General features: G+C 36.9%; 3 protein-coding genes across 4 annotated transcripts; all 3 read left to right on the plus strand.

The window, feature by feature from the left end:
* The first annotated feature begins 252 nt into the window (after positions 1 to 252).
* LOC147537053 (uncharacterized) lies at positions 253 to 1,228 on the plus strand. The gene is made up of 2 exons (XM_086642729.1): positions 253 to 1,004; positions 1,063 to 1,228. The coding sequence occupies exons 1-2, from the start codon at positions 253 to 255 to the stop codon at positions 1,226 to 1,228; spliced, it is 918 nt and encodes a 305-aa protein (XP_086498855.1).
* Positions 1,229 to 12,757: 11,529 nt separating this feature from the next.
* LOC147537054 (uncharacterized) lies at positions 12,758 to 17,396 on the plus strand. 2 transcript variants are annotated; one of them, XM_086644706.1, is made up of 7 exons: positions 12,758 to 13,047; positions 13,163 to 13,295; positions 14,555 to 14,658; positions 15,203 to 15,347; positions 15,453 to 15,593; positions 15,740 to 16,795; positions 16,950 to 17,396. In XM_086644706.1, exons 1-6 carry the CDS (start codon positions 13,007 to 13,009, stop codon positions 16,784 to 16,786), a joined length of 1,611 nt encoding a protein of 536 aa, XP_086500832.1. In that variant the 5' UTR covers positions 12,758 to 13,006; the 3' UTR covers positions 16,787 to 16,795; positions 16,950 to 17,396. The 2 variants fall into 2 exon arrangements, with proteins under 2 accessions (XP_086500832.1, XP_086500831.1); XM_086644705.1 differs by having other exon boundaries at positions 15,740 to 17,396.
* A 1,116-nt stretch (positions 17,397 to 18,512) lies between these two features.
* On the plus strand, positions 18,513 to 23,163 carry LOC147537055 (protein ALTERED PHOSPHATE STARVATION RESPONSE 1-like). The gene is made up of 4 exons (XM_086644129.1): positions 18,513 to 19,997; positions 20,371 to 20,546; positions 21,238 to 21,461; positions 22,165 to 23,163. Exons 1-4 carry the CDS (start codon positions 18,878 to 18,880, stop codon positions 22,970 to 22,972), a joined length of 2,328 nt encoding a protein of 775 aa, XP_086500255.1. The 5' UTR covers positions 18,513 to 18,877; the 3' UTR covers positions 22,973 to 23,163.
* The last annotated feature ends 1,205 nt before the right edge of the window (positions 23,164 to 24,368 follow it).

Below are 24,368 nucleotides of genomic sequence, written 5' to 3' on the forward strand. Positions count from 1 at the left end.
GTATGTATATCCATTTAGTTGATAACCCTCACCATATACTTATAAATACCTCAATATACTCAATGAAATAGATACAGAGAATTCATTCTCATTCACATCTCTCGGTTCTATCTACTTACACTCATCTTCTTCATTTGGCTAGTCTTCTAGCTCTTCACATCATTAAGAGTTCATACTCTTCACTTGGTATAAGAGCCTTGTTTTACATTTTTTTTTTCAATCAATATCATTATCATTTTGATCTATGTTTTCATGGTTGAACCAATTGACAGTTCATCCGACTACACTCCTACCCCTCCACCACTTACTTCTTCACTGTTTGATGTCCACCATTCGGACTCTCCTACCACAGTCCTCATCACCCCTCTACTGTCAGGGGATAACTATTCTTCTTGGGCTAAAGCTATGAAAATGGCTCTTCGAGCCAAGAACAAACTTGGTTTCGTTGATGGTTCGATTTCGAAACCATCTAATCCAGCTGAACTTCATTCTTGGGAGAGGTGCAATGACCTTGTTGGGAGTTGGATTCTCAACTCAGTTGCACCCGATATCCGACCTTCGATTCTATATGACGACAATGCAGCCGACATTTGGTGTAACCTTCACGATAGGTATTTTCAAACAAATGCTCCAAAGGTTTACCAATTGAAACGAGCAATATCCACTCTCAAACAAGAAGGTTTGGGCGTTTCTTCTTATTTTACCAACCTTAAGTCGCTTCAAGACGAGCTTCAATCGCTCATGGTCGTTGACCCTTGCATATGTGGTCACGAAAAATCCCTCATTGATCGTGTCAACCAAGAGCGTGCCATGGAGTTCCTTCAAGGTCTTCATGACTGCTTTCCTGCGATCCGAAGCAAAATCCTACTAATGGATCTGTTTCCATCGATTCTACGCATCCATTCTCTTGTTAAACAAGAAGAGGTGCAACAAAGTATCATGGCTACTGCTAATGTGGGATCCGAGGATGCAGCTTTGGTTGTTCATCACTCTGACCACTCTCGGTCAGACTACTCTCGACCAGACCACTCTCGGCCAGACCATGTTAATCGTCCACGACAGAAGAAGGCAAAGCTCATATTGTGAGTATTGCAAAGTTCATGGACATGTCAAAGCTACTTGTTACCAATTACATGGCTATCCACCAAATAATGGTTCACAAGCTCGTTCATGTCCAAGATCTTCTACCCTTGCTGCCTCGCTATCGGCACCCACTGACAACACATGAGTGCTTCCAGCAGCAACCTCTTTAACCCAACAACAATATCAGGGACTTAACTCTTTTGGGCCAACAGGAACGAAATGCTGCAGGCACCTCTGTACCCATTGCCAACACGATGGATCCCTCGGTTCACTTAACAGGTATATGTTCTAACTCTCCACCGTGGGTCATTGACTCAGGGGCAGCAAAACACATATGATGCTCTCTCTCTCTCTCGGTTTTCCACCTTTACCATTGCTCTACCCAATTATTTTGTAAAGTTACCTGATGGGTCACGTATTCCGGTTCGACATATTGGTTCCATATTTTTCAATACTTCTTTTACTCTTCATGACGTATTGCATATTCCAGATTTTAGGATTAATCTCATTTCAATCTCTGTCATTACTAAGTCACTTGAAAGTTCTTGATTTTGTGTCTTTCAGGACCCTATCACGTACAAGACGATTGGACTTGGTGATCTCATTGATGGACTCTATTTTTATCGCACGGATCCAAGCATTTGTTATTCCGTTTCTTCTAGTCTTAGGTCTAATAATGATGTTTTTTGTTTATGGCGTTGGCGCTTAAGCCATCCGTTTATCTCTCGTTTTAAGTATTTCGTTTCAATCATTCCATGTAAATGTGGATATTTTCTCGTTTCATCCTTCTTTGTTCGTTTTTCTTCTTAACCATTATTTTTTTTTGAGAAATCGACTACGATCTATGTTAGTCGTTACAAGGCATTCATACATCATGAAGATGTGATGTGCACGATAACCGCCCAATTTAAACCATAACGAAAAGAGGCCTAAAGCCCGACAACATGAAAGAGGCCTAAAGCCCAACAAATTTATTATAATATTTACTCTATATGTTGCCTAAATTACATGGAATAAATCTTGATGGCAAACTGCTTCCATCGAGACTCGATCCCACGACATCATGGACTTAAGAGGGGGTGTCCAACCGTTGCACCAAAGTGTGGAGTACTCTTAACCATTATCTTATAGTGGGAGCTTCGAGGCATAAAGAAAAATCCTTAGAGCATAAAGACTTAGTCAATCAACTTTGACTTAGAGGACGCACCGATTTTTTTGGTTTGCAAAATTACTTGATTAAAATTTGCCTCCTAATCTTTATCTCTTACCCGTTAGTCAATCAACTTTGTTAGTGTCTTTCTCTCTCCTCTATCCCTCTCACCCGTTTCTCTCACCAGCTCTCTCTTTCTTGCACTTTCATTGACTTTCTCTCTCTCTCTCTCCCTCCCTCTCTCTCTCTCTTTCTGGAAGGTAAAAAAACACTAAACTATGATATATATATATATACACTCTGACATGATTTGCCCTAATGGAGTTCTTTTTTTTTGTTGAAACCCTAAGGGAGTTGTTGTGTGGTAGTTTAGCCGGCCCGGTAAAGCGAGGCCTTAAAAATGGGAGATCTAATACAAAAAAATTATGATCGTATTCACTCTGTATGTGCGACATATTGTTGTTCATTCTTATTCTTTGTCTTTCGGCTTCTCCCTAAGAAGTATAAGCCAAATGAAGCTTCAAGCTTGTGCACCATATCAAAAGTTTGTATTAAGACAATATCAATATTGAATGTTATTCCTAGAGGAATGACGACATCAAAGGTAATTAACTGAAAAATTAGTTCTTAAATTAGAAGCATACTAACCATTCCCAAGGAGAATCCCTTCATAGTAATAGTGCATGTCCCAGCATAGACCTTCTTTTAGAACCTTAAAGAGCAAAAAAGTAGTCAACTTTCAGTTAACATTCATAGAAAATGTTTCACCTCTAAGTTTCAAAAATAAATGTTTACCAACTACCAAAGAGAAGTACAGGAATAAAATGAGAGAAGATGAAGCAATGTTTCCGTAAAACTTAAGCAACGACTAAATAAATTAATTCAAGAACTACTTCTGTAATCTTATATGAAACCTTTGTCCAAGAAAAGGGGGGTATACTACAAGAATACAATTTAAAACTTCACTCTGAAACGTTAGTGTAGACAAGTTTGATTTGAGTGTTTAATTTCTCGGAACTAATCAGTCATTTAGTAAGGGCACATCCAGATCGCAGCCTCTCATCTAACTGTGTATGGAAGTACAATAAGATTACTTTGTGTCTATCATAAGTTGAACTCACAAGAGTATTATGTTTAAATGTCACTAAAGTCACTTGAAATCTTAGAGAATGTAAAAGAAAAAAGACAACCGTAGGATGTAGAACTTACAACATCTTTTCTTATTGCTTCCCATTAATTGAGATTGACAAGCGTTCTTATGGATTTTAATCTGCTTCTTGGGAAATATTTGTCATTGTTTTTTTGGTACATTTTAGGAAGCATTAGTTCTATGCATGCTTGTTTTACCCTAAAGAATCCATGAATCTCTTACCTCTCTCTCTTTCTAACCCAACTCCATTTATGGTTTTATGTGCCTAGGATATGCATGCACCTTTGTACTCATCATATACATTACGTGTCTTAAGAAAAATGATAGAAGAGACTACAACAGTAGACCTACCCCAGACTTAATTGTAGGAATCTACCGTCCATGTGCCTGGAAGCTCCTGTATCCAGCACCCATTCATGCCTGCAGTCCACCAAACTGGTCTCAGTTATTGCAACAATGCTTTCTTCAGACTCAACTACATTCAGTCACCAACAGGGTTTGAGTTCTGGTCCTTTCTCTGGTTGCATTGGTACGCTTTATGTCCTGGTTTCCCATAGACATAGCATAGACCCTTCGGCTTCTGGATCTTAGAGTTCGACTTGACACCTCATCATTTCTTGTTCTTTTTCTGGTCTTTACCACACTTTTTCTTCTTAGGTCAATCCTAAAACCATTTTTTATATTTGACATCAATTGACCTAATTGTAATGTGCTATGTGTTAATGTGTTATGTGTTATGTGTTAATGTGCTATGTGTTAATGTGTTATGTGTCATGTGTTAATGTGTCATGTGTGTAGTTGTTTCTCTCTCTAACTCACCTATATAATTCAACTAATGAATACCTAAAAATGTCAAACACTTTTTTTTCAGACCAAATGAACCTGGGTGAAGAATTTGTATGTGGACTTTCTAGATGTGAACATCTCAAACATCAATCATAAGGACAAAAGGAAGTTTTAGTTGTCGATATCATTAAGCATATGTTCTTTCTAGTCTACTACTTTAGAACTTGGTAGTCACTGTTGTGTGCAGTTGGTTTAGATGGTAAGGGAGCAGAATTAAAGCTCCTGGTTTTCATGTTTTAGAACAAATTTTGATATTTTTGAGTTGAAAATGTGAAATACTTAAGTTTCAGACATGGCTGATTTTGGTTGGACTTCTGTTGTTGAAGCTGAGTTGAATTTGGAAGATTTATAGTGCAAAATTTGGTTGAACTTTTGTTGTTGAAGGAGTTGAAACTGAGATGAATTTGGAAGATTTATAGTACAAATTTTGATATTTTTGAGCTGAAAATGTGAACTATAAGTATGGGAATAAATGAACTTGGGTGGAGAATTTTTATGTGGGCTTTCAAGATATGAACATCTCAAACATCAATCATGAGAAAAGAAGGAAGTCTTAGTAGCTGATATCCTCAAGCATATATTCTTTCTAGTCTACTACTTTAGAACTTGGTAATTACCTGTTGCAGTTGGTTTAGATGGTAAGGGAGCAGAATTAAAGGTAGCTACTGGTTTTCATGTTTTAGTACAATGACTAGAGAGAATGAGTTGTCGAGAAATAGAAAGAGATGATGAACTCACCTGTTGAACAAAGTAGAAGAAATCAAAAAGGTTGAGATTGGGATGTAATTAAGAATTTGGGTAGTTAAAATTGAGAGAAAAGATCAATCAGAAAGGTTGTGAAGGAACAAAAAATCGGTTAGGGAGAGAAAGCCGAATAATAGTTGCCCGCTTGTAACTGGTTTTTTTAATCAAAGACATGCATCTATTCGAAGAAATAAAGTATACAAATTGGTCTATATCAGTAATAGAAAGCTAGAGATAAAGGACTAATATGTGTAAGAGTTAACAACAATAATGTTCTTTCGTTCTTTGTTCCAAAATTTGTCTCTCTCTAAACTTAAAAGTAGGGGCGGGAAAAAGGACCGCGAGCCAGGATCTGCCTTCAAATTGTCTGAGCCAGATGTGTTCGTGGACGTCCGGTGTTCGAGAAGGACACTACCCGTCCGGACTGCGAAGTTTAGTCGGACGGGCATGGACAAAAGGCTCTAACCGGTATTGTATCCTAGTTCGGCCAATAAGCCCGACAAATTGATATTTTCGACTTACTTAGACATTTTAATCGTATATAGGTAGTTATAGTCAATTAATCTATCATTTAGGCTACACACTTACATGTATTCTTATGGAAAGACTACGTCTCTTATAAATAAAGCTTTGTATCTCTTTCATCTCAAAGAGTTTACAATGTAGGACTATGTTATCGTTACAAAATTAGTTTTGGTCTCCACATTTTAACCCAACATCACTAGTGATAGACTGAGCAGGTTCTTCAAGACGTAACCCATGTTTTGTTTCACATGTAGATACACAATTGTCAAATTTGGCATCTCAAATAAAGATTTGGGTATTTCTCCACTCAATAAATTACTGAACATTGATAAGTAATACAGCTTCCCTAGGGTTTTCAAGTTATCTGGTAACTTACCTATAAACCCATTTTTAGAGAAATCCAAATATTCAAGATTAGTACAGTTCCTCAACTCATTTGGAATCTCCCTAGAGAGATTATTAGAGCTAAGATCAATAAGTTGGATGAATCTAAGCCTACCAATTTTAGGAACTAATTTACTAGAAACACCATACCCAGACAGATTTAAAGTGATTACATTGTTTTTATGGTCACCTTCTAAACTAGAAAAGTTATACTGAGTAACAAGAAGGGAATATGCAGTATTGTTTTCTCTCTCTCTAACTTTTGTCCAATCTCTACTTTCTATCTCTTTCTCTTTAATGCAATAGTTGTTGTACTTCTTCTCTCTTATTCTCTCCAAGACTCTTACACTACAACGTTCTTTAACTTAGGTCTATCCGAAAACCATTTTTATTATTTGACATTAATTGGCATAATTCTAATGTGTTATGTGCTACGTGCCATGTGTTAATGTTTCATGTGTGTATTTTGTTTTTCTCTCTAACTCACCTATATAACTTTACTAATGAATACCTGAAAATGTCAAACAGTTGTCTGAATAAATGAACATGGGTGAAGAATTTGAATGTGGAATTTCCAGACATGAACATCTCAAACATCAGTCATATGGACTGAAGGATAGTGATGTTCAACGGGTAGTGTCGTGGTGGCCAACGGGGCGTGCCGTGTGTTGGGTATTATACCCTTATACTAGTGTTTATAGCGGATAACAACATCTAATGTCTAACACTAGTATCCCCAAGATCATCATGCAAAACTAGTAATTAACTAATAGGAAGATAGTAGATTACCTTAATCGATATTTCCCTCGAGCTAGTTGAATAGATTAAAGAAGACCAAGAGCTTCAAACGTAGCTCCTCTACTTGGGACACCAAACGGTGTATTTAATCTCCCTCCTTGAAAGCTCGCTAGCACTGCAATGGTGGTTTGATAATAAGAAGACCTTCTTCTTGCTTGACTAGAAGATAGCTTGGGAATTAGCTCACTTTCTCCTCTCTACTTGATGTGGTAGAGTAAGAAAACTTAGAGAGAAATTCCACACCTTATTCTCTTCCCTAAGAGTGTTTATATAGAACCCTAATGAGAATACACCTCCTCAAAGGTTTCCTAAAACACCCTTTAGAATAAGATTTAGGGAAATAGTCGAAAATAGCAATTAATGATATTTTCTCAATTCCCTAAGGAGGAGGTGTCCAAACACCACGAAATTTTGCATGCGTACTACTGGGTATGTCAGCAACTCACTCTCAAAAATTCAGCCCAATCCAAGTTTCAGAAGTACCCGAACCGGCCTAGGCCCAAAACCCTTATTTCGAGCCTTTTTGCTATCTTTTGCCCAAATTCTATTTAGGCCTGTGATATATGTTTATGGGACATTCCCAATGTTATATCACACTCCCACCAGTCATATCATCCGATTAAATACCCATTCGTATGTGTAACCCGATGTAGGATCTGATCGAAGTTAGCCGCGAATTACTTCGTAATTCGACGATCGTAGTTGGTTTCTAGCTAAACACTACGACCCCTAAATCAATCGGACTTTATGATCTTCTTCATCAATTGTCCTAGCTGACATATTGCTCGCATTGCCATCTTGGTCGCATTGTCATCTTGGTCGAAGGGCATCTCCTTCAACTCCTTCACCGTGGTGGCCAACGGGTCGTGCCGCCACGGCACGACCCGTTTGATAGTCGTGGCACGTTAGACACGCCATGCATGACTTTGTGTCGTGTCGTTCCCAGACCACAAAGTCTGGGCACAGAAACGCCCCATGGCAACGGCCCAGCTGTTGGCATGCCGTTCCCGTGGCGGTTCCGGCCGTTGTTGTGCTGGGGCGTGGCTAATGGGCCAGCTGCTGCCAAACATAACCAAAAGAAGCACTAAATAATTTTCAAGTCAAACGTTTTGATCTATGTTTAAACTTTAGAATCTATGTTTATTTTATTACTTAATAATTTTATTAACTATTAATTTTATTAACTAATAACTACTTTCAACAAAATAGCAATAGTATTTTGTAAATTAAGTACCCGTTTCTAACGGGTTAGCGTGACGTGCTGGGTTAGGAAAGCCACGAGTCGTGGCGGGTCGTGTTTCCATTCCTAACGTGTCGTGGTTGACGAATTTGGGAGCTTAAAATCCTAGACCGGACACGATCCAATTGACCCGTGACAGGTCGTCACGGCAAGGCACGCGACGTTCCGTGTTGTGTAGTGTTGCCTTATAAACGGGTTGTGTTGGTCCGTTTCTGGGCCGACACGACTCGTTGGCCACCACTACCGAAGGATGTCTTAGTAGTTGATATCATCAAAGAATATGTTCTTTCTAGTCTACTACTTTAGAACTTGGTAGTTGCTATTGTTTGCAGTTGGTTTAGATGATAAGAGCAGAATTAAAGCTTCTGGTTTTCATGTTTTAGTACAATGAGTTAGAGAGAGAAATTGGAAATGTTTAGAAAGAGAAAGATTATAGAAATTGGGAAAGAAATGAATAAGTTACCTAGGTGAAGGTGTTTTTTTTTATGAAATTAGGTGAAGGTGTTTAGAAGCCAACAAACGTACAAGAGATAAGTTCAAGTTCTTAGGCATGATGATTTAATTAGGCATCATGGAGATAATAAATAAATTATAAGATAACGAAAATTGTAGAGTGAATAGTGTGACTGAGGGTATAAGTATACGTCCTATAAAAGAAAACAAAGTAAGCCCTTTCATGAACTTTAGCGAGGGCCTTTAAGAGGCAATCTTTAAGATGTTAAAACTCTTTAGTCTATAACTATTACACAAATAGATTACAATAATTAAAACTATGTAATGTTTACATAACCAATATATGAGTACCACTACATAATATGTTAAATTCACGATTATGTGATAATCGGAGATATAAATTTAAATAGTGCCACGATAATTTAACGTGGTTCGGTCGGATAATTATGACCTACATCCACGTAGAATAATTTCTTTATTAATAATCACCACATACAATTGTGAGGTTGATCGGTTACATTGGTCAGACATAACTCGATGGTTTGATCCCTAGAACCCTCTCCTATTTATAAATAACTTAGTGTTTAGGATTTCCTAGTTTCTCCTAACTAAATTAGAAAATAATATAAAATCTATCTAATATTACCATTAGATAGTTACAAGAGATAATCTGAATATAAGAAAGTAAATATTATGGATCTTCATATATCTTCACATATCTTCATATATCTTGAAATATTCTGAATTCTTCTTGATCGTCGGATCTCGTCTTCTCGATCCGTCACGTACGTATACGTGTTACACACGTATAACACGTATCTTTTTACTTGGACGCATCTTCATCGTCGGATCTCTTCATCTCGATCCGTCTTATATCACTTATCCTATTTTTTTGATATTCACTCGAGGCGATGACTACGCCACCAGAACCTGTTTATGCCTGTTAAAACACAAATGAAGTATCAAGCATTTTGGTATGCCTACTAAAAAAACAAATGAAGTATCAAGCATTCACCAAAATCTTTTATTAATATATCTTTAACTAACATTCCAACCCTCTTAAGTTGCCACCCAAAGACATGATTTAACCAAGACATGCATTTACAAAAAAATAAAAAAACCGCAAAAGGAAGAAAGTATTTGAAGGCCTAATCCAAATGAGTTTCAGTATTGTACACAATATAATTGATGAACTCAAAATTAACTAAAGTTCCAATTTTGCAAGGTGTCGATGGGATCCTGCATCTTGAAGTTACAAAATTCGCTAAACAAAACTTGATAAAGCCAAATCCTTCTGACTGGAAACTTGATGCATGTGACGGCCCAGGACTTAGCAGTTGCTGATATTGTCTTTCCTTTGTCCACCACCATGCACAGGTAATAGGAGGTTTTGTTCATGGCCAGGACTCTAGGAGTCCCAAAAGACCTCAATACTTACTAAGCGTCAGCGTACACCTATATCCCAGGCCCTGGACACTCTCGTGAGCGATGTGGGACTATCACAACTCCCCCACCCTCAGTGAAGAGCCGGCCTCGACTCTGATGTCAAATCTGACGCCGCAGGCCTTAGCAGTTGCCAATATTGTCCTCACTTTGTCCACCACCACGCACAGGTGATAGGAAGTTTTGTTCTTGGCCGGGACTCCAGGAGTCCCCCCCAAAAAAACCTCGGTACTTACTAAGCGCCATCGTACACCTATAGCCTAAGCTGGACACTCTCGCGAGCGATGTGGGACTATCACAAGGCATGATTGATAATCAATAGAATCTCTTCATTTGTGACTCTTGCCTTCAGCGTCGGCTAGCTTCCTCACAACTTCTCTCGTTGTCGGACTTTCATTTGGTTCAGTTCAGACTACATCGTAAAGCTATCAAGAATACTTCAAACACTTTATCAAGTACTGAAGAAGGCAAGATCGAAGAACCCAACATTTCGTCTAAGATGCTTGGATAGAGGATGCTGTTAATATTGGCCTCAAAGTCCAAGTAGAGTTCACCCACCTCACAATGTCCATACCCTCTGGAAAAGAAGTATCCAGTGCCTTCTTTCTAGTTGCTAGTTCAAGCAAAACCACTCCATAACTGTATACGTCTAATTCGGGCTTTTTTTTATAGTTGCAAATGCACTCTCTGTGTGTAAAAGTAACAAGTCATGACAAGTTTGCTAAGTTCTAAGCATTAAACATTTTATTGTTATGATCGAAATACAAGAACATATAGACGATTAAATGATGATAAAGAATCCGTTTTTAATAAAAAAGACAGAAGGATAGAGTTAAGAAATGGTTCATCTCCCACCTAATGGCTTTCTTAATGGAAATTAATCAGTTTTACTATGAAATGCGCCATTTGAGAAAGATGATTGATATAAAATGGAGTTCCATAGACTCAGTGGCGTGGCTGAGATTTTGAGGGCCCGATGTGAAGTTTTAACCGGGTCCCTTCGTATATTGCGAAAATTGAAAATTATTTGTACCCGACAAATTAATAAAATATCTAAATTGTTTGACCGAATAAAATATTATCATGACAAAAATATATTATGTAAAAGTATTACTGTATGCAGGGCCGGCCCAAGTGGATTTGAGGCCCAAAGCCAATTAAAAAATGGGGGCCCTTTTAGGTACAAAAGGAAAAGTAAAATACAAAACTTCATCTGGCTTGAAGGCGTTTTCGATCCTCTGCCTATCACCACCCAAACTAAGTTACAACCAACTGAGCTATAAGTTGTTTTTCATCAGAGGTCTAGTTCTAATTTTATCTATTTGAGTCGGACAACCCTATTAAACTTAGAAGTAAGAGGCCCTCGGGGCCCAAAGCAACTGATTTGGCTGCTTTGGGCCTGGGCCGCCCCTGAATGTATGCAATGATTACATAATACTAATATGAATATAAGTTCTTTCAACAAAAAATAAAATAAGAAATTAAGTATGATCTGGAAAATCCAATACAACACGTAAAACCTATATTTTTTGCACAAGAAATTATTAGGATGATAAAGAAAAAACAAATAGAGGATCAAACAGAAATAGAGACAAAAGTAAAGAGATTAAAGAAATGAAAAACATATACGCAAAGAGAGTGAATAATATAAAGAAACAAAGAGAAGAAGTGATGCTTTTAGAATATCTAAAACATAAGAACATGGGTCCATGCTAAAAAAAACACAACATAGGCCTTATATTGGGTTGGGCGCCTTTAGTATTAAAAGTCTTTTTTTACATTTGAAAAATAACATATTGCATTGTAGAGGGACAAACTCGAACTCGTGCCTCTTATGCACATAGGCAGGTTACAAACCAACTAGGCTACCACAGCTTATTGTTTTCATCATACGACATTTTCTAAATAACTAATAGCTTAACATTACTAATATGGGGCCCTTATATGGAGAGAGGCCCGGTGCGAAGGCACTGATTGCACCCCCTTTCCCACGCCCCTGCATAGACTAACAGAGACAGGATGAAATGGGGTGGTTAGTCTCTGAAATCGGTCGGACTTGGACTACTCAAAAGCCTACTCACAAAACCAACTACAAAGGTCTGAGTAAAGATCCTAGTGGCACCAGGTGGAGTTGGGAATTAGGATGAGCATAGTGTCACATAGGAGACAAATTTTCTCTTCTCAAACAACATATTTTAAGATCAATCCTTGTACAACCGAACACCTCACATTATATATTCACCATCAAGTTCCATATAAACGGATTACCCACTTCAAACATGAGGATACAAAATCCATACAGAGGTTTCTTGAAATCATACAGAATGAACTAGGTAATCCTCTTTTCCAGTGGAAAGGTTCCTGACAAAATTACTCCAAACCAAAATTAGTCGCAATGGAATACGTTATAGAGTTAAAAATCTAAGATAAAATAGCAAATGGAATACATACCTGGGGCAATATATTATGTGGTACCCATGATGGAGACTGAAATATTAGTAGAAGAGTGATCTATGAGTGTAGCAATGACGAAATCAGAGATATAGGCCACCATGTCCGAGTCCAAAAGTATGTTATTGATCCAGACACAAAAAATAATTGGAATTCCTTCGACCAAGAAAGAAGAGAGAGAAATTAATGAAAAAATTTAATCATCCTCCTCAAATTTTGGGCCAGATTTTACTCTTTTCTTCGGACATAAAATCATTTTTAGATCAAAGATGGTGGAAACAAAAATAACGAGTAATGATAAAGAAATAAGAAAAACTATACAGACTTTTAACAGAATTTTTATGTGATTTGGGATTCATTTGATGTGAATAATGAAGCACTGATCACAAAACACAACAATTTTGCTCAAAGAGTCAAAGTGCAACTAGTTTCTAAATATTTTAATAAGATTTGATGAAAGGTGGTGGAGGTCACGTAGTTTGACTTCCTTGACAAATAGAATTGTCAACCGAAATTTTCTTATCGTTTATAAGGTAAACGGGGTGTCAAATAAAGTCTTAAGGTGAAGAAAAAGTCATGGACGAAGAAATAGTCCAACGCGGCCAAGACCATTTCTGAAAATTTTCTGTTTTTTTTTTCTCTTACAAGCTTCTTCTTCTCCAAACAAGAATTTTCTCTCTCTAAAATTTTGTATTTCTCTCTCTCTCTCTAAAACCTCTCTCCAAACAAGAAGAAGAAGATGTTTGATGGATTATTAGGGCGAGGTTTTTCAGCTAAATGGTTCTAATCAAATTCCTTCTTTCTCTCTCTCTCTCTCTGGAATTCGATTTTATTGATTCATTAATTGAGAATGTGAGTTTGTGTTTTAATGGCGGAATATTTTGAATTTTGGCAGTAAATCTTCGATTAAGCTTCTTAAATCAAGAATCGATGTAATAAGAAGGAAAAGAAATGCAATGCTGAAGTTCTTGAAGAAGGATATAGCAGATCTTCTTGCTAATAATCTTGATAGTAATGCCTACGGCAGGGTAATAAACTCCAATCTTTCTTCCTTTTTTCGTCTGATCCTTTAGTTTTCTGGTTTGATTTTTGATTAATAATCTGGATTAGATGAGTTTTTATTGAATTGAATCGATTGTTTTATTTAATATATGAATTAAATGGTGTTTTTATTTATGGATTTTAATCCTCTTCTTGGGAAATATTTGTTTTATTTGGTACATTTTAGGAAGAATTAGTTCTATGCAATTGCATGCTTGTTTTACCCTAAATAATACATGAATCTCTTACCTCTCTCTCTTTCTAACCCAACTCCATTTATGGTTTTATGTGCCTAGGATATGCATGCACCTTTGTACTCATCATATACAATACGTGTCTTAAGAAAAATGATAGAAGAGACTACAACAGTAGACCTACCCCAGACTTAATTGTAGGAATGTACCGTCCATTTGGAGTGAAAAGTATATCAAGAGAGAGAAAAGGAATTGACCTGGAAATGGAGACGGTTGATTTCGTGTAGGTCTAAAGGAGGCTTGACTTGTAGCCTCTTCTAGCACTCTGATTATCAGAATCTCAATTTTTTTACTTTTTCTGTTTCTGATTTTCCTTTTGTTCTCTTTGAACTATTTTTGTACTCAAGTTTGGAGGAGGGGTTCATTAGAATCTACAATGTAATAAGTTTGGTATTATGCACTTGGAGTCTGAAACTGTTTTTGCGAGAGATCACCGAGGTAAATTATCATCAAAAGCCGAAGGTTTTCATAGAAGTTAATGAATCTAAGAGATCTCAGTGCCACTCTTATTAGTTAGCTCATGGTCATAAATTTTTGCAATTTTCTTAATTCAATTTTAGTAAGATAGATAATGTGTGATTAATTGTTTATGCAAGTCATACGATTTGTATATGTAACGTCTTGATCAAGCCCGTCGATAAACCTCTCTGTTTCTGAATCTTGGGTAAACACGCTTAAGTTTATGCAAGAAGGCACTTTCGTATCTCTTATCATAATGTCGGGCCAATAAATCGATGCCCAAGGTATGATGTTTGTACAGGATGCTAGTAGCATAAACTGATGATACTTGAATGGTTTTGTGGTAGATCACACACGCTGTAGATCAAAGTAATTTGTGATAGAATAATGTCAAAGCTAAAGGTGACTAGGATGAGTTCCGAAAGAGATTTTGTTGTCTTCTTAAGGTCGTCTTAGTTGTATTAGTAAGTCGGTTGATGGTTGAGTAGCACTTCTGAAGATTTTATTTTCTTTTGTGCTTCTTGGTGAAACAGGCGGAAGGACTTCTGGTTGAGCTAAAACTTTCATCCTGTTATGATATGGTAGAACAATTTTGTTCTTGCATCCCCCAGCATCTCAAGGTCATGCAAAAGCAAAGGTAATCTTGCCATAAACATAAGTTTCCTTGCTAGGAACTTAACAATGAATTCTCTAGTTTATTTATTGTACTCTAGAAACCTCCGTATGTGTTATACGACTATTAATTGAGGACCCTTTGCTAATATCATCTTCATTTTTCTAAACTTTAATGGTGCCTTCGAACATTATAATATATCCATTAACACAATATATTGAGTACACGTACTGTGTCCAATTCGGGTTTCATGGCATGATAAAATTCCAACCAGGGTTCAAAGTTACACCGTCATTAAATGCCCTTCATTGCAACTATATTCTTTGCCTATAAGTGCAATTAGAGATATATGGCGGGCGAAATCAATAAAGTTAAGGTTTGATTGACGTTTCACTTTGTATGGACGCGTCATATATATAAAGCTCTTTCATGATGTACTCTCTACATAGCTTCCTTGTGCTCCTACGTGTGTGTGTGTGTATATATATATATGTTCTTTTTTCACATGGAACAACTAAAATCAATATCGGATAACTTGTTGCTCACAAGTCACTTATGTTTCGCACAGTGAATGTCCCCAAGAATGCAGAGAGGCTGTCGCATCTCTAATATTTGCAGCAGCTAGATTCGCTGATTTGCTTGAATTACGTGACCTCAGGCAAATGTTTACAGAGAAATACGGAAATTCTCTCGAACCATTTGTGAGCCAACAGGTGTTTATCTTTTGTCCACTCTGAATTAAAGCTTCTTTTCTATCTATGAAATAATTCAAATCCTTAAACTTCTGAATGATAAGCAACCTGATTTTTCTCGAATAGTTTACTGATAAGTTAGCACCAAGCACTCCTTCAAAAGAAATGAAGCTACAGCTAATGCAAGACATTGCTAGAGAATACTCTGTAAAATGGGACTCGAGGAATCTAGAAAGGAGCAAGTCTAATCCCCCTGAATCTGCACAGGTTGGCTGATCTTGAATTCCTTCTCTTTCCAAGTTTGTTTTTGAATGAGTACATAAAAAAAGGAATTCTCTAGTGCATCTTTATGTACTTTTACATCCAAAACATCCATACTTATTTTCTGCAAAATATTCTCGCCCTTTTGACAGGATCGACGTAACAGACAAGGATCGTTCGATGATCGCCAGAAAGATGGAAATAAAGCACATAATGATTGGTTAAAATCACAGAATAGCAGCCCGGGAATCATCCTAAAAAGAGAGAAGGAAGATACCTCATCTCGTGGAAGACGAGAACCCAATGTTGAAGACTACAAACCACAAAATGTAGCTGTGGAGAAAGCTGTCGTGAAAAGGGAGAGTCACAATTACTTGTCCCCTAGAAAACGTGAAGAACTCCACAATGATGTGGAAATTCCGATTCAAGGAAGGAGAGAATTCATCGATAATGGGTTTGTATCCCATAATGAAGTTCTTAGCAGAGGTGAGAGAAGAGAATTCAGTGACGATAAGGATGCGAAATTCATTAAAAGCAAGACATCGATGCCTGGCAATTTGGCCCCTCCGCCTTATTTGAGACAATATGGAACTCCAAATGTAACGTCTATGCCGGAGAAACCCCGAGAAGATCCACCAGTGAATAAAAGAGAACTTAATGACAGATCAGAGAGGATGAATAACGATTTTCGGGGTGAGAACAAGGACAATTTGGTTAATGAAAGAAAACAGAAACCAAAGCCAACATCAGTAAGAAGAAGACCATTGAAACAGCCACCAGGTAATGAAAACCCCACCTCTACTGAAAACGATGAAGTTTCGACTAGTCGTTCAAGTAGCAGGAAAGGAGAGGAAGAGGAGAAGACAATGAAACATTATAGTAATAAACCATCTAAATATGAGCCCAGTAAGGTCAAAACAGGTTTATATTCGAAGACAACTCTATCGAGTCAAGATGGAGACGAACGATATGAAAGTAGAAATGCCATCTTATCGAACTCAGACTCAGTTAATCGTCCTTATAGAGCAGTATCAATGCCTCCTGAACCAGTAACTCCTACATCAAGAACAGCAGGACAACAAACAACACATGCTCGTGCCGTTTCTCTTCAACCTACTGATCTAGCTTTCATCCATCCTAAGCTACCAGAATACGACGATTTAGCTGCTCGGATTGCCTCTTTGCAGCGCAGAGGATAACATGTATAGGTACCAATTGTTTTTCTAAAATTTCAGGTCTTAAATATGACGCAGACCCAAGTCAGAGTTTAGATTATTTCTTTCTGTTTTCTTTCTTCGATTTCTCATGTCGAATCTGATTAGCTGAGAAGGTCTGACCTACAACTATTGTGAAACTATTCAGTTTCTCATATTCTATTCCCAAAGTGGGAGGACAAAATCCAGACTAGGAGTCAGACTCAAACGAGTCATTTTCAGATATGCGGAAGAAGGAAGAAACAAACATATTAACATACCCACGAGTCAGCTTGAGCAGCTACCAACGGGAACGCTTAACGTCAGTATCTTCTTTCCAAATTGTGATTGAAAATTAAGAATTTGTACTTAACTCGTTAATCTTTTCACATTCTTTACGTTTAATTTACTTGCCTATAATTTTTTCGAAATATATACTTGTAATAGTCTATTTTCATACATAAGAGATACAACGACAAATATTGAAAAAAGGTGATTATCATATTGAGGTATATGAAAGCAAATTTGAGAATTTAGAATATATGTTATGTTGTTTTGTTTATTGAGGTATATGAAAGCAAATTTGAATAAAAGCTCTTTATACCTTTTTTTTTCTTGTTGCAATCTTTATGCCTAATAATAGTTAGATATTTGTTTAGCTACTATTGTTGGAACTAACAATAAGACTCACATGCTAATATTTTAGTTGTTGATCACATACACAATGGTGACAATTTTCCTTCTTCTCATGTGCTTTACTTTTTATAATATTCGTCTTACTTTTGGATGTCCTCCACATTTTTCCGTTCAAACGCCTCAGACTACTTGTGACAATCTAGGTTGTAACATTTTGATTGAGTCTTTCAAACGACTCAGGCAAAAAAATAAATTTTTGAAATCTGATTAGAGTTGATCATAACAATTTCATACTTTAAATTGAGAAAACTAACAACATCTAAAATTTTTTTTTCTCCAATCAAGCCTCCCCTGTATCACAAGTTCACAACTAACCCCCCTCATAATGGTCAAATCCATAGCCCTGAAAACTAAAGTCATAAATAAAACAAAATTGGGACAACTAACTTATTTAATGATGTTTGCATATATAAATATCCAATCTAACATTACCCACCTATCATTTTCATTTCCATAATGTTATTTTCTTTAAGGGTTGTCCTTGTCTTCTTGTGTAAAATCAGTATTGCTTTTCTAGGTTGCTTTGGGTCATATAATGTCTCCCATCTTCGGATTCCTTCTTTTGTAAAACACCCCACAATCAATCTTTAGCTCAATTGGCCTCTTTCATCGACCTCAAAAGCTAATATTTGTTTGATGTTCACATTATATAGTGGGAAATCCTCTTTCTCTCCCACAGACAGTTTTGGTAAACGATCATTGTTGATGAAGTGAAATAAACACATTTCTTTTAAAAAATGATGGTAAGCATGGTCAGTCTCCCGATTGAATCCCCTGGGGTGACGTGGTCTGCACAGATTTAGAGAGAGAAAGTGAAAAACTCTCTCTCTAAATCTAGATTGCCCACGGATTCAGCGAAGAGACTGGTCGGGCATCCCATCACCCTTGTGTTACAATGGTTAGAAAAGGGTGTAATAACAACCATTGACTAACTGCCTTTGTCATTGACTAATTACACTACTCTAAAGCTATGCTTACACCTTAGTTACACCTCAACCCTTAACTCTTATAACTACCACCTAAGGAACATCAATTTGAAATCAATCAATTGGACAAGGTTCCTAAAATCATGCTCAAAGATGGATAAGAGACTTAGGGTGGTGGTGGTGGTGGATCCTATGAATGTAAAACTGTTTGCTTTAAAAGTAAATAAAGTGGTTAAAGCAATTTTTGAATGTGGAAGGACAACTTCTCCCTTAGAGAATCACAATCATCTACTTGTACACTACTCTACTTTCTCTCTCTATAATTCTCTAATTCTCTACATTTTTAATTTTTCAATGCGTGGGTTTAAAGCTTCTTTCTTACTTTGAAGAAACCCAAAACCCCAATTCTCATTAGCTTGTGAAATTTTGATGAATCAAGGGTTTGTTGATTATTTCCAAATTGAAAAATTGAGAAATGGGTTGTACCCAATCTAAGATTGAGAATGAAGAAGCAGTAACAAGATGTAAAGATCGAAAACAGTTCATGAAAGAAGCAGTTTCTAGTAGAAATGCATTTGCAGCTGCACATTCTTCTTATTCAATGGCTCTAAAGAATACTGGAGCTGCTCTTAGTGATTATGCTCAGAGTGAAATTTCTGATCTCCGGCCATCTCTCCACCACCACCCACCACCACCACCACCACCACCACCCAACTCTCAACAACCCACTTATGAAAATCTTCAACCACCACCACCACCTCCTCTGCCTCCTCAATTCCCAATTCCACCTCTCAAACGAGCAGTTACTATGCCTGAATTTTCACTCCCAAAATCAAACCTAAAACCCACCGACACTATTGAAGAAGAAAATGAAGATGAAGAAGATGAGGAAGATGATGATCATGATCATGACCATCATGATCATGAACATGGTGGAGCTAGTCAAGGTGTGGGTAGTGGACATGCTGAACAGGAGGCACCACCACCACCACTTACTCCATCACCACCTCATACTCCACCAGGTAATCCAGTACCTCCTCCTCCACCTGATTCAAAGGTTATGAATTGGGATTACTTTTTCTCAATGGATATGCCTCCTAATTTAAGTGAAAATGATGAAATTAGACCCTCTGATAATGATGAAAGTTATAGTGGTGGTTATAATGTTAATGGGTTTCAAAAATCAGAGAATGGGTTTCATGAAAATGGTGGTGGTGGTAGTGGTGGTGGTAGTGGTGGTTATAATGTTAATGGGTTTCAAAGATCAGAGAAGGGTGTTCATGATAATGGTGGTGGTGGCCGGAGTAGTACTAGTAACGATAACAATGAAGTTGACCATCAAAAGCCGGAAAAGGCGGCGGAACCCGAAGAAACAACGCCCGAGCCGGTGAAGAAACCCAAACAGGTTGATGTTGATGTAAATTATGCTTCTCTTAAGAAGAGACAAGGAAAGGGGGGATCAAATGTTAGTTTGTTGCAGGTTTTAAATGATTTAGATGATCATTTTCTTAAAGCTTCGGAAAGTGCTCATGAAGTATCTAAGATGCTTGAAGCTACTCGTTTGCATTATCACTCTAATTTTGCAGATAATCGAGGTATACCCATTGTTTATTGATTCCAAATTTTCATTATATGTTTACTATTTTCGACCTTATGATTGCTATTTGTTAGATCCTTGGGGGAAAAACGAAAAACATAAAAGTTGTTGCTTGATGTTAGAGATAGATCTACATTGATTTCGTTACGAAGATAAATCATGGATATTGATGACATTCGAGTTGTTATATTCGGTTATATGCCAAATAGTAACAAGATGAACAAACATGTGACCTTTCTCTGTTTATTAGTAATTGAGTTGATTCCTTAATTTTTGTTGAATTTATTCTAGTTTGGAATAGACATACTACTAGTTTTGATATTGATAATTGATAGTAATTGATAATTGATTAATCGGACTGTCTTTTATAGGTCACATTGACCATTCGGCAAGGGTAATGCGTGTTATCACATGGAATAGATCTTTCAGAGGTATACCAAATTCTGAATATGGAAAAGATGATTTTGATTCAGATGAATTCGAAACTCATGCTACTATTTTAGATAAGTTGCTTGCGTGGGAGAAGAAACTTTACGATGAAGTCAAGGTATGTTAATTCATTATAGTTATCCATATTGTTTAGGGTTTCAGGTTTAGGGTGTAGGATGAAATTTGAACTCAATAAACCTATTAAGACCATATTAATCCCGGGTGGAACGCATTTCAACTTCCAAACATTGTCACTGAAGAACTTGAGAATTTGACTCTATATTATACTAACTCAATCTAACATTTCATATATGTTGTTAGAGTCATCTTTAATTCGACAATGTTTCGCTATACCCATCCTAATATATGAGTACAATTCTGTGATAATAGTCCCATATGAGGAAAAGGTGATATCCTAACCAAGAATATAATGTCTAGGTCATCTCCATTGCCAATTGGTTTTGAGCTGGATGACCACAAACTTAACTTGGTATTAGAGCTAGACCGTGATGGTTTAATAGCCACACGTGCTCCATGTCACCCGAAAAGAAAAAGAAGACATGTTAAGCTCAAAGAACGCCACACGTGAGGGGGCGTGTGAGAATAGTCCCATGTGGGAAAAGGGTGATCTCTTAACCGAGAATATAATGTGTAGGTCCTCTCCACTCATTGCCAATTGGTTTTGAGTGGGAAGACCACAAACTTAACAAATTCTGACTAGAAGTTAACTATGAATCTATGGTACGAACTCCATGTCATAAATCTAAAAAGTCTTGTTCTGTTTTGAATTTTCGCTTCAATTTGAACAGGCAGGTGAGATTATGAAATTTGAATATCAAAGAAAGGTTGGTTTGCTGAATAAACAAAAGAAGCGCGGATCGAGTGCCGAATCTTTGGAGAAAGCAAAAGCTGCTGTCAGTCATCTTCATACAAGATACATAGTTGATATGCAGTCCATGGATTCTACAGTTTCAGAAATAAATCGCTTGCGTGATAAACAATTATATCCTAAGCTCACTTCCCTCGTTGACGGGTGAGTTACCGAGTTTGTTTGTACCAAATCAATTTTCCAGAAAGTAGAAAGTTTGTTTTTAAATGACATAGCTAGTTCTAATCATGCTAAAATATGGTTTTCATGAAATAGTTCAATGAGTATTTCTCTATATGAATATTATTTGCCTAGTCAGTGAGATTTTCCTTGATAAACTCGACAAAAATGTTGCCCGATTTCTCACCCATATGGGACATTAAGTAATATAGAGGATCATGGATCATTGAAACTACTTGAACTTTGGTGAATTTTATTGGAGAGTATATAGGCTAACTAAAGATTCATAAAACGGCTGCATAGGGGTGGGAAAATACTTGAGAGTCTGATACCCGTTCTGTTTAGCCGAGTCGAAAACGAGCCCGTGGTTGCCCGATGGCGGGTAGAGCCCCGTCTGGCTAGATTTAATGGACCAGGCTCAGGCAATGGAAGCCACCCAATAGCTCGGGCGAGCCCATGCTTGAGTAGAAGCCCAATAGGCACAATCAAGGTTTATTAAATCTTGACCATGATTTGTAGGTTTAGTATATATATCGCACAGAACTTCAGTCTACCTTTCGTTATTCTTCTCTCATTTAATGGCATTCATTTTCTACTGTTCGTTGAGTCTTACCTAGATCACCCTTCTTGCCGATCTGCCATGAAATCTAAGCTTGACATAATATATAACTTTGTTTTACCCCTGCAGCATGATAGACATGTGGGATAAAATGCACGAGCAACACGACAAGCAGCTTAAGGTTGTTGCAGATCTCAGATACGTCGATATATCCCAAACAACAAATCAAACAAGTGAACAACTTCATGAACGAACAATCCAATTATGGAGAGTCGTCCAAGAGTGGAATTTACAGTTCGAAAAACTAGTATCACATCAAAAGGACTACATTCAAGCACTAAGCAGCTGGTTAAAACTGAACCTCATTCCAATCGAAACCACCTTAAAGGAGAAACTATCATCTCCACCAAGAGTGATTCAACCCCCAATCCAGTTCCTCCTGCAGGCATGGCACGAAAACCTCGAAAATCTTCCGGCTGAATTAGCAGGAACTGCAATATCCAGTTTTGCAGGAGTTGTTAACACCATGAAAATTCATCAAGAAGAAGAAATGAAACTAAAAGAGAAATGTGAAGAAACAAAAAAAGAGTATTTGAAGAAGAGTCGAGCTTTCGATGATTGGTACAATAAATATATGCAAAAAAGAATACCAGATGAGTTAAACCCAGATGGGATTGAAGATCAAATTCAAAATGATCCAGTTTCAGAGAGGAAATTCTTAGTAGATAGTTTGAAGAAGAGATTGGATGAAGAAATTGAAGATTATCAGAAGCATTGTAAGCAAGGGAGAGAGAAGTCATCGACGAGTTTGAAGACTCATTTGCCCGAGTTGTTCCGTGCCATGACTGATTTTGCTCTTTCTTGTTCTGATATGTATAAGAACTTGCAAGCTATCTCGAATTCGAAAAACAAAAAAGTAGGAAAAAATCCTGCTTGAGAATTGCTCTTTTTTGTGCAGTTTGTATGATATTATGATCTTATTAATCTGCTCTCTTTTGCAGTTTTTATTTGTAATAGAACAAACAGAGTGAAGTGTAAAGAGGGTGAAGTTAGGTACAATATGTGCAAGTGTAACTATGGTGTAAGAAACTAAGTTGTGACCAAGAAAAAGGTTGAAATTTGGCAAAATTATGTGTTTTTGAACATGACATGTGTTAAGTCAGAAACTCTTTCTACTTCCAACAAGTATTGAACCACAGATTCACTTGTCGTGTTGATTTGTTTCAGTTTCTCATTTAGAAACAGAAAGAATTTATATCTTAACGTATTTCTCGTCTTTTAAGTGAGATATAGAACAAAATTATGTTGTAGATCTCCATTAGTTTAAAAAAAAAAGAATTGACATCTATAGTAAGACAAGAAAAGACATGGTAAGAAAGGGATAATGTCCATATGGGTGTTAGTGATGGTATGGATAGATGAGATAATTGAAAGGTAGATATTAGAATAGGACAATGCTTGCCCAAAATCATAAAAGAAGAACACACATATCTTAAACTAACATTACTTGAATTTTCGATTATTTTACTTTTCGACTACTAATGAACACGTGGTAGATTCTCGTGAAAGACTCAATTATTGAGGGTATTCCATTTTTTGCCCTAATATTACATGATAATGCTACAACTTATTAGGTTTCTAGTAAGATGTAGACTTGAATATAGATATATTTGATTGATGATGTAGTATTCTTCATAAGATCTGAAATTTAAGGTGGGAGGGTCATGTCTTTTTCCTCCACTGATTTTTTGTGCTGTTATTTTATCATCTCAATTTTTTCAAAAGTATTCATCCAAGTCAGATCTGACATTACACCACACCCTTTCTTAGATAAAATCTAAATTTCATGGACCCCACTAAAAAACCCATCCAAAATCAGCAATCAAAACTCTGCAGTTTGCCCTACTTGATCTCATCAACATCTCCTAACTTCAAAAAGAAGAACTCTAGGGTATGTTTGGTTATACTATGAACTTTGGGAGGGAATTAGAAATTCATCCATAAAATTTATTTGTACAACCAAATTTTATTATCTGATTACGTATTTCACTAGACTGCGACACTTACTAAGCTTGAGTTTGCACCAGCAGACTAGATTTACTCTCTTGAGAGACGTGAGATTTTCATATTTTGATTCATCAATTGACGAATCCATGACACTTAACCTAGAAAGATATGGTGGCAACACACCACGTACAAGAGGTATGGGGTCTGAACTGAATTCACTATACCATTTTGATCGTACATGTACCATATTTCTATTTTGAAATTTCCCCTTTTTTATAGTGGATGACAAAGCATAGAATAATCAATTTCATATGAACAATTATATC

This window comes from Eschscholzia californica, unplaced genomic scaffold (assembly GCF_041429995.1).
Source record: "Eschscholzia californica isolate CP2 unplaced genomic scaffold, dmEscCali1.0.p SCAF_5, whole genome shotgun sequence".
Taxonomy (NCBI): domain Eukaryota; kingdom Viridiplantae; phylum Streptophyta; class Magnoliopsida; order Ranunculales; family Papaveraceae; genus Eschscholzia; species Eschscholzia californica.

What these genes read in the sequence shown, in the direction of transcription:
- LOC147537053 (XM_086642729.1), top strand. Translation starts at nt 253, where the DNA reads ATGGTTGAACCAATTGACAGTTCATCCGACTACACTCCTACCCCTCCA. An exon ending in CATCACTCTGACCACTCTCG is followed by an intron (nt 1,005 to 1,062) that starts GTCAGACTACTC and finishes CGTCCACGACAG; the next exon opens with AAGAAGGCAAAGCTCATATT.
- LOC147537055 (XM_086644129.1), top strand. Translation starts at nt 18,878, where the DNA reads ATGGGTTGTACCCAATCTAAGATTGAGAATGAAGAAGCAGTAACAAGA. An exon ending in TAATTTTGCAGATAATCGAG is followed by an intron (nt 19,998 to 20,370) that starts GTATACCCATTG and finishes TGTCTTTTATAG; the next exon opens with GTCACATTGACCATTCGGCA. An exon ending in AACTTTACGATGAAGTCAAG is followed by an intron (nt 20,547 to 21,237) that starts GTATGTTAATTC and finishes CAATTTGAACAG; the next exon opens with GCAGGTGAGATTATGAAATT.
- LOC147537054 (XM_086644705.1), top strand. Translation starts at nt 13,007, where the DNA reads ATGTTTGATGGATTATTAGGGCGAGGTTTTTCAGCTAAATG. An exon ending in AAGGTCATGCAAAAGCAAAG is followed by an intron (nt 14,659 to 15,202) that starts GTAATCTTGCCA and finishes TGTTTCGCACAG; the next exon opens with TGAATGTCCCCAAGAATGCA. An exon ending in AACCATTTGTGAGCCAACAG is followed by an intron (nt 15,348 to 15,452) that starts GTGTTTATCTTT and finishes TTTCTCGAATAG; the next exon opens with TTTACTGATAAGTTAGCACC.